Raw genomic sequence first — 18,246 nt, forward strand, 5'->3', positions numbered from 1 at the left:
CCTTTAAAACTGAGATGAGGAGGAATTTCTTCAGCTAGAGGGTGCTGAATCTGTGGAACTCTACTGCAGAAGGCTGTGTAGGCCAAATCACTGAGTGTCTTCAAGACAGAGATAGATAGGTTCTTGATTAATGGGGGGAATCAGAGATTATGGGAGAAGGCAGGAGAATGGGGTTGAGAAACATATCAGCCATGATTGAATGGCGGAACAGACTTGATGGGCCGAGTAGCCTAATTCTGCTCTCATGTCTTATGGTCTTGTGGATGTGATGCTCCTGGAGTTCAGGCACGTGTTCAGACTTCAAAGTTTTATTGAAATGCTGTGCACTAAGACATGGGACGTATGCCCTCAAGAAGCCACTTGAGAGTTGAGGAGGGTGAAGTGCTCTCACAGCTAACAAGACCAATTCCTCATTTGCAATAACCTTCAGCTGTGAAGCTAGAGGCTGCTCACCGTCAAAGGGAGCTAAAGTAACTTTCAGCTCAGAACCAAGAGCAGGGCTCTCCTGGAAGTGTTTTGTAGAACAGACAGGCTGCAGCTGTGGGTGACCCTGTCTGGGTCTCCGCAATATTTAAAGATGGCTTGCAGGACGCACATACACAAAACCCCTCACACCGCCGCCCCCCCCCCCCCCCCCCCCCCCCGCCCAGTTCAGGGGAGACCCCCTATCTAGAGTGCTTAATCCACCAAAACAAGCTAAACCCCTGAATGGTCCCTCACCCCCTCCCAAGCACTGGACCAGCAGCTCCAGTGCCATGGAGCTGCATGCCAGAATATGGAAATGGCTCCATACCTCCTCACTTCCCCTCAGTTGCATTGCGCCAACTTCACATTTTTAAAAAGGAGTACTAAACAATGGCCTCGTGATTTCTCGCTGAGATATTGGTTAATTCTCGGGAGGCTGTTGCATTCGACATCAGTCTCGTTAATGAGATTGAAATGAATGCAAATGAAGAATAATGATATGCTCGCCATTTTGGGCAAGTTCTGGAACTTGCCATCGGGGGTGTGCTGGGTAAATTGCGCCTGGTTCGCGCCTTGCGCTAATCTCTCTTTTTGACCTTTCCCGCTATTTATCTGGCACATCCAGATCTGCGCCAGGTGCAATGTGATGGTTATATCGCGCCCTATATCTCGAAAACTAATGGGCAGATTTCAACAAAACTTAGTATAAATATAGGGTGTTGCCCAAGGAAGAACTCATTGTTTTTGGAAAAGATGTAGATTCAAAATCAGATCCTGCAATTCTTTAAAGTATCTGTTAATATTGGGCGATAGGGTAAATTGACTTTTTTTTTAACATTTGGGCGATTTGATTCAGAATGTTATTGATTGTTTTGGAATATAATGGGTTGTTTCATCTGGTGTGGTGGAATTTTTTACAGCTGTCAAAATGTGAACTGAGTTTTCAGAGCAGATTGTTGGATGTGGATTGGTGCAAAGTCTCTTCCGTGAGGTAGAAGTGCTTCATAAATATATTCCTGTATTTAGCTTTTTAGCTGGAAAGTATCAGCCAGGCAGGGAAAAGCATCGAGGAAGAGCTGTACAATTGCAATAATGTTGAGTTAACACAGCATGGTGAAGATATGCACTCCACTGCGTGCCCTCTTGTTTGTTCTGTTTCAGTTATATTGGCTTGAAGACAAAGTTTCATTATCTCATCACTGGGTTCTGAATGGAACACATAGATCTATCAGTATCTAATTTAAGATATATGGGGATAATTGGAAACGTTGATTTTAAATGCCACACATGATTCTTCTAAGGTATGATTTTAAATGTCTTTGGACAAAGACAGATCTGGATTATGCTTGCCTAGAAAGTGACTGATGTTTCATTATTTTACAAGTGGTTGCATCACAGTTATGCTCAATGCTAACTTCAGGGAATTCCATGATTTCCAGCGGCAAGTAGGGAGTTCTAGGATTTAAAAAAATATGTACTTTTATTTGAATTTTTCAATTTTTACAAATAATGCAACAAATCCTCATAACTGGTTCAGCATAAGTGCGTTTCCATACCATCAGAGCCCTTCCTTTTGATCTTCCTTTGTTCCCATTTCTTTTGTTTTACTTTATTATTTTTGGTCCGTGGTCACTTAATGGGAATGCGCCTTTAAGCAGCAGACTTCAGCTAAGGCAGCCTGCTAGTCAGGACAGTCTGTTCCATGATTTTTATTTTGGAGAGGAGAAAACAGAGTTGAGGGAATCTTCAGGACCAGCTTTAGAGGACGTCTGTTCGATTGGCTGGCTGGAAACCTATGTGTTGGCCAGGGACAACAGTCTTACTGACAACAGTCAGTGATTGGTTCCTGCAGGATGCTTCTGACAGATCTGGGCACAAATGATTAGAGCTGGAAGGGAGTAGGAGCTCTCTCTTGCTCTCTCTCTGCTGGAGTGAAGGACTGTTTTATTGTTCGAAAACCAGTGAGTGCCTGGCACATATTTACAAATAAGTTGAAACAAACTTGAATCTACAAAGTGATGCATATCATTACAGTCAGGATGGTCTGTGACTTGGAAGGGAACTAGGGGGTAGTGGCGTTCTCATGTGCTTGCTGTTTTCATCTTTCTAAGTGGTAGAGGTTGCGGGGTTGGGTTGGGAGGTGCTTTCGATGAAGCCTTTGCAAGTTGTTGCTGTGTATCCTTACGGTTAAGGTGTTGGATGGGATGTCAACAAAGGAGACTGTTTTGTCCTGCATGATATTGACCCCCTTGAGTCCTGTTGCAGCTTCGCCAATCCAGACAATATTCATTAAATTTCACAAATGAGAGAAGGGGAGATGTTTTCTCAAGGAGGTTTATTCTTCCTAAGATATATACTGCGTTCACATGTTTCTGAGGCAAAAATACCAATTCACCAATCTTGTTTGATTCATTGCCTTCAAACTTTCGTTCACAAATCAACAAACTCTGTGAGTCCATAACAATCAGGCAAATTTGTGATTGCAGTGCAACTAACAGCTTCTGCTGTTGAATTGATGTGAAATACTGCAGATGCTGGAAATCTGAAATAAAAAGAGAAAATACTGGATATACTCAGCAGGTCATATATTGCTGGATATAGTCAGCATCTGTGGGGAGGGAAACAGTTTATGTTTCGAGTCCCTCTGAGCCTGCTACAGAACTCAAGAGGGATAGAAATATAATGAATTGTATGGTTGGAAAGGCCGAGTGGTGCAGAATGGGTCTCTCTGAGGGTGGCACAGTGCTTAGCATTGCTGTCTCACAGCGCCAGGGACCCAGTTTTGATTCCGGACTTGGATGACTGTCCGTATGGCGTTTTCATGATTTCCACCTGTGTGCATGGGTTTCCTCCTGCAATCAAAATGTGTAAGTTAGGTGGATTGGCCATGCTAAATTGCCCCTTCGTGTCCAAAGATGCGTAGGTTAGGTGGATTGGCCATGAGCAATGCACGGGGTTGCGGGGATAGAGCGGGGGAGTGGGCCTTGGTAGAGTGCTCTTTTGGAGCGTCAATGCAGACTCGATGGGTCAAATGGCCTCCTTCGGCACTGTAGGGATTCGACAGATCATGTTGCGAGGAATAAATAGAGGGAAAGTAAGATTGGATGAAGAGGGAAAAAGGGTAGGAGAAATGAAAATTATTTTTTTCAAGTTCTAGATTTTTATCATCTCCAATAACAATTAAAATCTGAAGGAATGAATGTCTTTGTAATAATTCATTTTTAGCACCAGAGGTTGGCAATAATTAACACTTAATCACATTGTTAAAAGGTTACTTAGAATTGACAAGAAGTCATTTTCTGTGGTGATTTTAGATCATTAGCACACTAACACCGCAACTTCACACCATTCAATGCATTTCAATGGTGTGCCAAAGGCGAGATGCCATTTTGTGAAGCTAACACTGGAGCAGTGCAACTCAAACAAAAGTTTTTGGATATTTTGATATTAACCACACATCTATCCCTCACCTGGCGTTGTTGTACCATTTGTGCATATGTATCAGAGAGCACCATCAGTATGCCAAAGAAATCTGGGCCACCAATTCAAACTTCAACCAATTGACATACCTTGGTTATCTTGCGAAGGGGCCTCATGCTCCCTCTTCTGGAGCAGAATAACATTGCATGCTAATGATGTATCTCTGGAACCGAAATACGATCACAGATTTTATTTTACTAGGTTAAAGTTGGTGTTGGTGTTGGTGTTGGTGCAGTTTCTGTTCCACAATATAATATTGAGCTCTTTGGACAATACTTATACTCAGTAATTATCTGTAAGACATGTATTAACAGTGTTCCTTCACCACTGTAACTTGTGGTGATATATCTTTAGCCTAAACTAGTGGAATGAATATCTTTCCTTTTGGCCCTGTAATCCTGTATGAAGTTAAGGCAGTTTAACCCCAATCATGTCGTGTTTCATGTTTGTCACCTTAACAAGCTTGTTGATAGAATCAGTGCAGTTTGGGGGTTGAGGAAATGTAGACCAAAGGTAGGAAGGCAGTATTATTGGATTATTTGATGATTTTACAGGACATGTGAATCAAGAAATGGGAAGAAGCGTTTGAATAGCTTAAAGAAACAAAGGATGTGCAAATGGCTAAAGAGAATAGAAGGCAAAAGAAAAAGACAAGAATTTTGGGGAAAAATAGGAATTGAATTTGAAAATAAACCGAAGTAGATTGGGACCATGGGTCTGACTCAGATGCGGAACAACAAAATTACAGTGATGCACTGGAGGGGAGGAACTGAGCTTGAGCTAAGTGCTTCCTCACAAGAAAGGAAGTGTACCCAGCCCACCTTAAGAGTTTTTGGCAAAGCTGTGGTAAATGCAGAGGCAAAGGAGGAGTTTGGGGAGGAGCACATTTTAGTGGGAGGGTGTTTGGGGAGGGTCAGAGGCAGTAATTATATGGGTAGAGAAATCAAGGAGGAGTGAACTATCATACAGTATGTTTGCAACTGATTCCAAATGTTTTGCCTCAATATTTTGATTTTGTTGAAAGGAATTTCTGGAATTTTATTTTCAGTTAGCTGTTTTCATTTCTTTGGCAAAGATATAGGCTGTTTTCTGTGTCCCATTTCATTTGCACGTCAGTCTGAGTGCTTGAGTTTCACATTTATATAATATGGTTAACCTGCATCTGAACATTAAAAAAAGGTAATGGGTCGAAAATATATGTTGATCTGGATGTTACAAAATATTTCACATTTCATATCAGAGTATTTTTAATTTGTGTGTATGTTTTGTGTTTGCTGTATTTAAGTTGGAGTCAGTCAAAGTGACAGAAAACAATTTAAAACCTCAGCATCTCAGGAATATATATTAATACTTTATCTATGTACTAGCTCTGAGGTGAATGCTCACTTGTTTCATGTGAGATTTTCTCAAGGCGAACTTAATTTTCTCAAGCCTGAGAAACCCTGCCATGTTACTAACCCATATCCCCGATTTAGGGGGCTCCGAGTCCCTCCAGGATAATAGGATCTAAAGATCCGGGCTACCAAGGAGGCAAAGGCCAAAACATTCGTCCCCTGGACTCCCGGGTCTTCCGATACTCCAAAAATCGCCACCTCTGGACTCGGTGCCACCTTTGTTTTTAGCACCGTGGACATGACGTTGGCAATTCTCTGCCAAAATCCCCTAAGCTTCGGACATGCCCAAAACATGTGGACATGATTTGCGGGCCCTCCTGCACACCTCACACACCTGTCCTCCACCCCAGAAAATCTGCTCATCGGGGCCACCGTCATGTGTGCCCGGTGAGCCACCTTGAATTGAATCACACTGAGCCTGGCACATGATGAGGGCGTGTTGAGTCTACTCCGAGCATCCTCCCACAGACAAAGAACAAAGAAGAAAAAAGAACAAAGAAAAGTACAGCACAGGAACAGGCCCTTCGGCCCTCCAAGCCTGTGCCGACCATGCTGCCTGTCGAAACCAAAATCTTCTACACTTCCTGGGTCTGTATCCCTCTATTCCCATCCTATTCATGTATTTGTCAAAATGCTCCTTAAATGTCACTATCGTCCCTGCTTCCACCACCTCCTCCGGCAGCGAGTTCCAGGCCCCACTACCCTCTGTGTAAAAAAAACTTGCCTCGTACATCTCCTCTAAACCTTGCCCCTCGCACCTTAAACCTATGCCCCTTAGTAATTGAACCCTCTACCCTGGGAAAAAGCCTCTGACTATCCACTCTGTCTATGCCCCTCATAATTTTGTAGACCTCTATCAGGTCGCCCCTCAACCTCCGTCATTCCAGTGAGAACAAACCGAGTTTATTCAACCACTCCTCATAGCTAATGCCCTCCATACCAGGCAACATCCTGGTAAATCTCTTCTGCACCCTCTCTAAAGCCTCCACATCCTTCTGGTGTGTGGCGACCAGAATTGAACACTATACTCCCAAGTGTGGCCTAACTAAGTTTCTATACAGCTGCAACATGACTTGCCAATTCTTATACTCAATGCCCTGGCCAATGAAAGCAAGCATGCCGGATGCCTGCTTGACTATCTTCTCCACCTGTGTTGCCCCTTTCAGTGACCTGTGGACCTGTACACCTAGATCTCTCTGACTTTCAATACCATTGAGGGTTCTACCATTCACTGTATATCCCCTACCTGCATTAGACCTTCCAAAATGCATTACCTCACATTTGTCCGGATTAAACTCCATCTGCCATCTCTCCGCCCAAGTCTCCAAACAATCTAAATCCTGCTGCATCCTCTGACAGTTCTCATCGCTATCCGCAATTCCACCAACCTTTGTGTCGTCTGCAAACTTACTAATCAGACCAGTTACATTTTCCTCCAAATCATTTCCATAAACTACGAACAGCAAACTGATCCCTGCGGAACACCACGAGTCACAGCCCTCCAATTAGAAAAGCACCCTTCCATTGCTACTCTTTGCCTTCTATGACCTAGCCAGTTCTGTATCCATCTTGCCAGCTCACCCCTGATCCCATGTGACTTCACCTTTTGTACCAGTCTACCATTAGGGACCTTGTCAAAGGCCTTACTGAAGTCCATAGAGACAACATCCACTGCCCTACCTGTATCAATCAACTTTGTGACCTCGTCGAAAAACTCTATCAAGTTAGTGAGACACGACCTCCCCTTCACAAAACCAAGCTGCCTCTTGCTAATACGTCCATTTGCTTCCAAATGGGAGTAGATCCTGTCTCGAAGAATTCTCTCCAGTAATTTCCCTACCACTGACGTAAGGCTCACTGGCCTGTAGTTCCCTGGATTATCCTTGCTACCCTTCTTAAACAAAGGAACAACATTGGCTATTCTCCAGTCCTCTGGGACATCACCTGAAGACAGTGAGGATCCAAAGATTTATGTCACGGCCTCAGCAATTTCCTCTCTAGCCTCCTTCAGTATTCTGGGGTAGTTCCCATCAGGCCCTGGGGACTTATCTACCTTAATTTTTTTAAAGACGTCCAACACCTCGTATTTTTGGATCTCAATGTGACCCAGGCTATCTACACACCTTTCTCCAGACTCAGCATCCACCAATTCCTTCTCTTTGATGAATACTGATGCAAAGTATTCATTTAGTACCTCGCCCATTTCTTCTGGATCCACACATAGATTCCCTTGCCTATCCTTCAATGGGCCAAACCTTTCCCTGGCTACCCTCTTGCTTTTTATATATGTGCAGAAAGCCTTGGGATTTTCCTTAACCCTATTTGCCAATGACGTTTTGTGACCCCTTCAAGCCCTCCTCACTCCTTGCTTAAGTTCCTTCCTACTTTCTTTATATTCCACACAGGCTTCGTCTGTTCCCAGCCTTCTAGCCCTGACAAATGCCTCCTTTTTCTTTTTGACCAGGCCTACAATATCTCTCGTTATCCAAGGTTCACGAAATTTGCCGTATTTATCCTACTTCCGCACAGGAACATGCCGGTCCTGAATTCCTTTCAACTGACATTTGAAAGCCTCCCACATGTCAGATGTTAATTTACCCTCAAACATCCACCCCCAATCTAGGTTCTTCAGTTCCCGTCTAATGTTGTTATAATTAGCCTTCCCCCAATTTAGCACATTCACCCTAGGACCACTCTTATCCTTGTCCACCAGCACTTTAAAACTTACTGAATTGTGGTCACTGTCCCCAAAATGCTCCCCTACTGAAACTTCTACCACCTGGCCGGGCTCATTCCCTAATACCAGGTCCAGTACAGCCCCTTCCCTAGTTGGACTATCTACATATTGTTTTTAGACGCCCTCCTGGATGCTCCTTACAAACTCTGCCCGTCTAAGCCCCTAGAACTAAGTGAGTCCCAGTCAATATTGGGGAAGTTGAAGTCTCCCATCACAACAACCCTGTTGTTTTTACTCGTTTCCCAAATCTGTCTACCTATCTGCTCCTTTATCTCCCACTGGCTGTTGGGAGGCCTGTAGTAAACCCCCAACATTGTGACTGCACCCTTCTTATTCCTGATCTCGACACATATAGCCTCGCTGACCTCTGAGGTGTCCTCCCGTAGTACAGCTGTGATAGTCTCCCTAACCAATAGCGCAACTCCGCCACCCCTTTACAGCCCCCTCTATCCCGCCTGAAACATCAAAATCCTGGAACGTTTAGCTGCCAATCCTGTCCTTCCCTCAACCAGGTCTCTGTAATGGCAACAACATCATAGTTCCAAGTACTAATCAAAGCTCTAAGTTCATCTGCCTTACCCGTAATACTTCTTGCATTAAAACATATGCACTTCAGGCCACCAGACCTGCTGTTTTCAGCAACATCTCCCTGTCTGCTCTTCCTCAGAGCCATACTGGCCCTATTCCCTTGTTCTCCCTCAATGCTTTCACCTTCTGACCTATTGCTCCGATACCAACCCCCCTGCCATACTAGTTTAAAATCCCCGTGTGACACTAGCAAACCCCGCGGCCAGGATATTTATTTGTCTCCAATTTAGATGCAACCCATCCTTCTTATACAGGTCACACCTGCCCCGGAAGCGCTCCCAGTGGTCCAGATAACAGAAACCCTCCCCCCTACACCAGCTGTTTAGCCACGCGTTTAGCTGCTCTATCTTCCTATTTCTAGCCTCACTGGCACGTGGCACAGGGAGTAATCCCGAGATTACAACCCTACAGGTCCTGTCTTTTAACTTTCTGCCTAGCTCCCTGAACTCCTGCTGCAGGACCTCATACCCCTTCCTGCCTATGTCGTTAGTACCAATATGTACAACGACCTCTGCCTGTTTGCCCTCCCCTTTCAGGATGCCCGCTATCCGTTCTGCGACATCCTGGACCCTGGCACCAGGGAGGTAACATACCATCCTGGAGTCTCTTTCAAGTCCACAGATGCGCCTATCTGTGCCCCTGACTATAGAGTCCCCTATGACTATTACTCTTCTGCACTTTGACCCTCCCTGCTGAACATCAGAGCCAGCCGTGGTGCCACTGCTCTGGCTTCTGCTGTTTTCCCCTAATAGGTTATCCCCCTGACAGTATCCAAAGGGATATACCTGTTCGAGAGGGGGACAACCACAGGGGATTCCTGCACTGACTGCCTGCCCCTTCTGGTGGTCACCCATTTCTCTGCCTGCACCTTGGGTGTGACCACATTTATATAACTGCTATCTATGACGCTTTCCGCCACATGCATGCTCCAAAGTGCATCCAACTGCTGCTCAAACCGAATCATGTGGTCTGTGAGGAGCTCCAGTTGGGTGCACTTTCTGCAGATGAAGCCATCCGGGATGCTGGAAGCCTCCCAGACCTGCCTCTAGCTTCTTACCCAGCTCATTTTCCCATTTGCCCTTTACCTCCCCTATCTGGGTTTCCTCCCACTCCATAAGCTCTTTATAAATTTCTGAGTCCTTCACTGCCCCACCCATTTTAGAAACTACCTTATCCTGTATCCTTTGTGGTGGTAGAAGCGGAAAGGTCAAAATCTGCCCTCGCACAAACTCCCTCACCTGCAGATAGCGAAACCCATTCCCACCCGGCAATTCAAACTCCTCCTCCAAATCTTCCAAAGAAGCAAAGCTCCTGTCGATAAACACATTCCCCAGTCTCTCAATGCCTGCTCTCTGCCACCTCCGAAACCCCCCATCCAACCTCCCCGGGACAAACTGGTGATTGTCACAAATTGGAGCCCACACTGACGCATGCTCCCTCCACTCCCATGCTTCCACCACTGTCCCCAACCTCTCAGAGCCGCCACCACCACCGGGTTTGTAGAGTACCGGGTTGGCGGGAATGGCAGAGATGCCATTACCAGTGATCCTAAATCTGTGCCTCTACATGATGCCGCCTCCACCCATTCCCATACCGACCCCTCCCCCACTACCCACTTCCTGATCATGGCTATACTTGCCGCCCAGGAGGTTCAGCAGGGCCAACCCTTCAAACGCACTTTCCTGACTTGCGGGGTTTTTCCTGCCCACACAATCCAGAGATCACCGCATTAACCCACTGAAAAAAGGCCTTTGGTATAAAAATAGGGAGACACTGGAAATCAAACAAAAATCTTGGGAGGATTGTCATCTTTACGGTCTTAACCCTCCCGCCAGTGACAACGGGAGCATGTCCCACCTCCGAAAGTCCTCCTTCATTTGCCCAACTAACTGGGCCAGATTTAATTTATGTAACTGCTCCAATCCCCATATCACCTGAATTCCCAAGTATCGAAAACTCCCTCCCATCACGTTAAACGGCAATGCCCCCATCATCCTCTCCTGCCCCCTCGCCTGGATCACAAAAACCTCACTTTTTCCCATATTCAATTTGTACCCCGCGATCCGGCCAAATTCCCCTAAAAGATCTGCATAATCTCTCCCATTCCCCCTCGTGGGTCAGAAATATACAGGAGTAGGTCAACCGCATTCAACGAGACCCTGTGTTCCCCCCCCCCCCCCCGACTAGCCCCTTCCAGTCCTTTGACACTCTCAGCGACATCTCCAATGGCTCTATTACCAAGGCAAACAACAGCGAGGAGAGTGGACACCCCTGCCTCATCCCCAGGCTCAGTCTGAAATATTCCAAACTCACCCGGTTTGTCCGCACACCCGCCACCGGCGCCTGATACAGCAACCGGACCCAGTCTACAAAACCCTGCCCAAACCCAAACCACCCAGGATCTCCCACAAATATTTCCACTGCACCCGGTTGAAGGCCTTCTCCGAGTCCATAGCGACCACCACCGCCACCTTCCTCCCCTCGGAGGGCATCATGATGGCATTCAAGAACCTTCTAACATTGGCCGTTTGCTGCCTTCCTTTAACAAATCCCATCTGGTCCTCCCCGATCACCCAATCACCTCCAGAACACAATCCTCTATTCTCAAAGCCAGCACTTTGGCGTCAACATTGTTCTGGGTCATTCTCCCACTTTTGACCATCTGACCTAATTTTGCCTTCTGTGGTTTGGTGACTACGTTTGTTTATGCTTTTACCCCCTGTGAAGCAGCTTGCAGCATATTATTGGGTTAAAAGCATATATAAGTTGTTCTTGTAGATTATCGATCATGTGTTGATGAGTGAATGGGATTTAGTTCAAGATAGGGTACAGACAACAGAGGTTTAGATGAATTCAACTTTAAGGGGCTGGGTGCTAGGACAGCCAGGAGAACATTTCAATAGTTGCATCTGGAGATAACAACGGCATAGATTGAAGTTTCGGCAGCAGATGATCTGAGGGAAGGGTAGACAGGTGGTGTTTTCGAGGTGGCAGTAAATGGTCTTTTGTAGAGTGCATTGAGTCTGAAGCTCAGCTCAGGGTCAAATAGGATGCTGTAGTTGCAAACAGTCTGGTATAATTTCATTCAATGGCCAGGGAGAGGGATGGAGTCAAAGAATCATGGTTGCAGCACAAAAATAGGCCATTCAGCCCATTGTGTCCATGCCAGCTCTCGGCATGCGTGAACAACTCAGCTAATCCCATTCTCGACACTCTCCCTATAGCCCTGCAAATGTTTTCTTTTCAGATGTTAGGATCCCACACGAGAAACCCAACAATTTCAAATTATAAAACTGTATACAGTGGTATGCCTGTGCACAGTTCTGCACATAGTTAGCAATGCGACCTCAAACCAGCTGTTGGTGTCAGATATCTATCACGTGACTTGAGATACCCGCCAGTTGTTAGTAAGACGTACGAGAGGATATTCGCCCTTAGAGTAGAATTCACTGAATTCATTTAGTAGTCTTGTCTGTATCATAGTCTCTTAGTTATCTTTCCACGTGTTTGTTAATAAATCATCTTTTTAGTTAAACAACCAGATGTTCTGTTACAACATTACAACGGTTATATCACTGAACACAACATTGTACCAGGAATGCAGACCATTTAAAGATAACAACAGAGAAGACGGATGAAATAGGCTGAAGAACGAAAAGAGAAGATTCCTCCACCGACCTCGTGAACTACAGCCATCTGGAACTCAACGCAGATGAGCCGTAGAGATGGAAGGTTTGAAGGTATCCCACCACCTTCAAATCTCAGGTAACGTAGATGAAAATTGGCATGTTTTCAAGCAACAATTTAGACTCTATGTTGCAGCCCTTGGTCTGTAGGCACAGCCTGACGAGAGGCGTATTGCGTTGCTGCTTACGGTAGCAGGTCCTCAAGCAATAGAAATATACAATACTTTCGCATTTGACAGAGAAGAGGAAAGCAAGAGGTACGATGAGGTGATAAAGTAATTCGATCGGCATTGCTCTCTGAAGAAAAACAAAACATTTGAACTTTTAATATGCGTACCCAAAAAGCAGGCAAATCTTTTGATAGCTTTGTAACTGACTTGTGATGCTGATCGCCACATTGATAAAATGCAAGCTTGACACAGGAGCGAGGGCCAACCTCCTTCGTCTGTCCGATTTGCACGGGCTGCGAGTTAAATCAAAAGTCATCAATCAACCGAGACTGCTTATAGACTACAGTGGGAATGAGACTGAGACGCTGGGTTTATGTGAATTCGAAGCAGGGTACACAACAGAAGTCACATAATACCATTTTCCATTGTGGATATGAAACGCGAGTCCATCATAGGCGCGGATGCGTGTGAGGCCCTGAACCTAGTTGAGCGGCTGTACATTCCAGGCAGCGCTGCGATGGAGGATCATTGTGACTGGGAACTAGATATACTGCCACAGTTATACGATGAGATACAAGCAAAAGTCAACGTGGAGGACGACAAAGCAGATGAAGAGATGGAAGAGCCAAAGGGAATTCCAGAATTCTGGTTAACAGTATTCAAGAATGCGAATTTGCTCAGTGGCTTGATACAGGAGCATGATGAGCCTATACTAAAGCATCTACAAGATGTGAACGCTAAAGTTCAGAGCTTGAACAGCCAATGAGTTTCACTCTGGAGTTTACGTTTGAGCCAAATGAGTATTTCACAAATGAGGTAGTCATAAAAGTATACCAGGTGGAGTCGCGGTGTGACGAGTTCGACTTTTTATTCTTTGGTGAACCAGAAATCACGGGATGCACAGGGTGTCAGACGGACTGGAAGAAAGGAAAAAATGTCACACTGAAAACCATTAAAACGAAACAGAAGCATAAGGCTTGGGGTACTCGTCAAACAGTTATGAAAACTGTACCAAATGCCTCCTCCTTCAATTTCTTCACTCCTCCTGAAGTTCCAGAGCATGGAGTGTTAGATGAAAGTTCTGCAGCAAGACTCGCTGCTGACTTTGAAATTAGTCGCCTCTTGCGTGAACACATGATCCCATGTGCAATGTTCTACTTTACAGGCGAAGCCATTGCAGACGATAGTGACTCCGATGATGAATACTACGATGAGAATTACGAAGACCATGAATACGATGAGGAAAGTGGAAACTCAGGTGGTGAGCTAGATGAGCACGACTATGAAATGTTATTCAGGTGGTTTGGCGGGAGTGATGTGATCACAAGGGACTCCCAGTCTGCGCAGGACACCAATGAGTGTGAAAGCTCTAAGATGGCTAATGCAGAGGCTGAAAGTGAAATTGCAGTTACAAACTCATCAGATGAGAGCAACTCCGCTGCGAACAGATTGATAACTGAAGAAGTCATCCCCATTCTGGAGAAACTGGCTCCAGAGGCACATGGTGAATCATCTAAGACCCACAAAATGGTTCCTGCAGTGGATTCTCCAATACTTTAGACCACTCCACCAAGAGATGTGCGAGAAGAGCAGATGGCTGTATCTGTGTGCAGTTCTACAATGACAGAGGATACACATATCATCCTATCAGACGAGGATGAGCCATAAATTGGCTCTTCAGCAAAAGATGACCCATACATCATCATATCGAGTTGCACTTAGAGTAGCTCCAGGAAAATTCAATGAATTAATTTAGTAGTCATTGTCTGCATCATAATCTGTTAGTTATCTTTCCAGTTAAACAACTAGATGTTCTGTATACATCACTACAACGGTTATATCACAGAACACAACAGTGTGAGGAAAGGATACTTGCCCCAGGAGTGATAACACTGACTAATAGGTATAATTTATGTTAAAACAATCTTTAATTTAGACACAGAATCAATCACATTAGCAAAATAGTAACAGCATTATAGTATATTCTAAATTCTCCCCCTGTGTACCCAAACATATGCCAGAATGTGGCGACTATGGGCTTTTCACAGTAACTTCATTGCAGTGTTAATGTAAGCCTACTTGTGACAATAAAGATTATTAAAAATTATTAATAGTTCAAACAGTTCTTAAATAAAAGGGAAAAAACTTGAACTTTTTACCTACACATGCAATTATATACTCCAATTAAGCAAACCAATATTGTTCAAAGGCCACTTATAAATAATGTTAATTTTGTAAGGGCCACGAAGAATCCAGCACGAGTTTTAAGGATACAAAGTAATAACATTTATTTACTATAACATATATACATAACAGTAGCAGTAACTTCCCTTGCTACATACTCCTTCCTGCTGGTTCCTGAACTGGCCAACTTTATTTATACTGGGAGTTTACTACTGGTTTCTCCGCCCCCCTCATTGGGGAAGCTCATACTCCCACAGGATTGTGGGATAGTCATTAGTCCCCAGCCAATGGTAAGTAGGCAGGTTATAACAGTTAACAATCAGGTTTACTTGCTTTTCTCTGTGCAAAGACCTTGAAGACAACCTTTCAGGAGCCAGCTGAAACCCTGCCTTGTCAGACAAAAGACCTATGGCAAACTACAAAACTACAGACAAACCTGGCTCCACCCATTAATTACATCACAGGGGCTGGTTTAGCAAAGGGCTAAAGAGCTGGCTTTTAAAGCAGACCAAGGCAGGCCAGCAGCACGGTTCAATTCCCCTACCAGCCTCCCCAAACAGGCGCCGGAATGTGGCGACTAGGGGCTTTTCACAGTAACTTCATTTGAAGCCTACTTGTGACAATAAGCGATTTTCATTTCATTTTATAAGGCATTCTTCGGTCTTCTCCCATTAAGATGTCCCATGACCTGTTTATCCAGGACTAAGATCCACCCCTCATAAATTCTCCACAACCCAGTACTCCTCCAAAATCAAAACAATGTTCCATTAGCCATTGATCTGTAAACAAGTAAATGGATTAAACAAATGACCCCTTAATCACAGCTTTAGCAGGCATGCTGTCAGTCTGTATCTAATAACATTACTGCAACAAATATAATAGAGTCATATACGTCTAACGCACAGAAAAAGCTCTTTGGCCTAGCGCATCTGCGTCAGTCAAAAAAACCCACCCCATTTTGCAGCATTTGGGCCTTGGCCTTGTATGCCTTTGCATCACGAGTGCACATCTAATTATTTCTTAACTGTTATGAGGGTCTAGGCCTCCACCACCCTCTGGGTGAAAGGATTTTTACTCGCATCCCCTTTAAACCTCCTGCTCCTTACTTTAAATCTCTGCTTCCTGGTCATTGATCTGCCTAAGGGGAAAAGTTGATTCCTGTCTACTCTAGCTATGCCCCTCATAATTTTATACATCTCAATCATGCCCCCATCAGTCTCCCCTGATACAAGGAAAACAACCCCAGTCTATCCAATTTCTCTTCATAGATAAACCTCTCTAGCCCAAGCAACATCCTGGTAAATCTCCTCTGCACCCTTTCCATTGCTATCATATCCCTCCTGTAATGTGGATTACAGAACTGCACACACTGTCTAATGTGGCCTAACCAACATTCCAGCATAACCTCCCTGCTCTTAAACTATATGTCTCAGCTAATAGAGGCAAGTATACCACATGTCTTCTTAACCACAGTACCTACCTGCCCTGCTACCTTAAGGGACCAGTGTACATGCACTCCAAGGTCCTTCTGATCCTCGGTGTTTGCCAGGATCCTGCCATTTATCATGTATTCCTTTGCCTTGTTTGCCTGCCCAAGTGCATCACCTCACACTTATCTGGACTGAATTCCATTTGCCACTGTTCAGTCCATCCAGATCCTCCTGTAATCTACAGCTTTCCTCCTCATTACTTACCACCCCACCAATTTCCGTATCATCCGTGAACTTACTGATTGACCCTCCTCCATTCATGTCTGAATCATTTATATAAATCAGAAACATCAAGAGCCCCAACACTGATCCCTGCGGGACCCCACTGGACATAGTCTTCCAGTCAGAAAAACACCCCTTGACCGTCATCCTCTGCTTCCTGCCACTCAACCAATTCTGGATTCAATTTGCCAAATTTCCTTGGATCCCATGGGCTCGTACCTTCGCTATCAGTCTCCCATGTGGGACCTTATTAAAAGCCTTGCTGAAGTCTAAGTAGACTACGTCAAATGCATTTACCTCATCTGCACACCTGGCCATCTCTTCGAAAAATCCAATCAATTGGTCAGTCATGACCTCCCCTTAACAAAGCCATGCCGTCTGTTCTTGATTAATCCCTGCCTCTCCAAATGCAGATTAATTTGGTCTAATATATAACAATTTCCTACATTCATCACACAGATATTTATCTGATTCTATTTCGAAAACCACAATTGTGATGACTGGTGAGGGCTTCAGTCTTTCCGCTATTTAACTGGGAGAAATATCAGGCAAGCAGCATGACATATGGTCTTATGTGGTGAAATTTTAGCACAACAGAAATGCATGCTGTGGGTGGGGCCGGTACAGATTGGGAACATATTTGTAATTGAAGCAAGTTTTGCCATGGCTTTTTTACTCAGTCTCAACATGATTATCCCACTCCCGGACCTCCTGACCAATGACAGAGGGCGGCAGAATTACGCACAACATCTATCAAGAAAAGGATTTCTAGTTAAAGGGACACTGACAAGGGTCAGAATGGCTCAACAATAATTGCTACCTGAATCTTCAGCAACTGCAGGTAAGGAAAGGATACTTGGAAATGATTCCACCCAGCACCACCACCAGCAACACCACGCATCCCCAACTTTCTGGATCTCTGACTCTTACCTGGAGATCAGCAGGAAGAGTTCAACATCTCCAAACAAGTAGGCGTGGCTGGAAGCGGCTGAGGAAATGGGCATCAGGAGCATGATCCCTCACAACTGGAGATGGTACCTCAAGTTGTTCAAGGACCTCAGGAGGGCAGGAAATATGAGTTGTGGAACATTTTCAGGCCTGAAGACGCACACAGAATTTCCAGTATTCTTATGCAAAAGACTCGGAAGGCCAACACATTGTGCAGCTCCACCCACTCCTTTCTCCAAAGGAGCTTAATATCCTGATCTGAAGAACCAACACTCACACCTCACCATTGTGATATTTCCCCACCATACTTCACATCGCCCCCCAACAAATGTTGTTTTTCCCTGTTCTCCACTCATTTCATCTCTCAAATTTAACTCTGCTTTCTCTCCTGGCAGGGAAGATTGCGCAGAACTTCAGAGAGTGGCAGAGAACTGGAAGGCTGGGTCTTTCAATGAAAGTCACTTTGACGGCCACTGAAATGCATACCATGGTCCCATGCTCCAGGAGGCTGCAGATATCAGCAAAGACTTGTTGTGAGTGTCTGAGCCTCCTGAGGCTCTGGTGTTCACACATGTCAAAAGAGCTGATCCTCTGGTTTTGAACCTGACCTGGGGGCCCGGCCTCTTCTGAGCTGGATTGTCCATCCCCTCTAACATCTCTGGTGACATGTGGCTGAGGAGAAGTCATCTGGTACTGTTGCTGCTGGTACTCCTGGTGATGTTGCTTGTGCCTCTTACTCCTCATCAAAGGTCAAAGGTAATGCTGTATAAGATGCTTCCTTTGGGGGGGATAGTGGTGTAGGTGTAATGTTACTGGACTAGTAATCCAGAGGCCCACCCTAATTCTCTTGGGGGACAGGTTAAAATCCCACCACGCCACCTG

The 18,246-nt window shown here is 45.0% G+C and overlaps 2 protein-coding genes across 5 annotated transcripts in view; both read left to right on the forward strand.

Annotated features, from left to right (window-relative positions):
• LOC140388348 (bis(5'-adenosyl)-triphosphatase-like) overlaps positions 1–18,246 on the forward strand; it is a 1,872,387-nt gene that overhangs the window by 77,159 nt on the left and 1,776,982 nt on the right. The window lies entirely within an intron of this gene.
• LOC140387637 (nucleosome assembly protein 1-like 1) lies at positions 12,954–14,080 on the forward strand. The gene is given in 2 exon segments (XM_072470832.1): positions 12,954–13,260; positions 13,263–14,080. Coding segments are annotated over 2 exon segments (1,125 nt in total).

Source organism: Scyliorhinus torazame, chromosome 13 (assembly GCF_047496885.1).
Source record: "Scyliorhinus torazame isolate Kashiwa2021f chromosome 13, sScyTor2.1, whole genome shotgun sequence".
NCBI classification, from domain to species: Eukaryota; Metazoa; Chordata; class Chondrichthyes; order Carcharhiniformes; family Scyliorhinidae; genus Scyliorhinus; species Scyliorhinus torazame.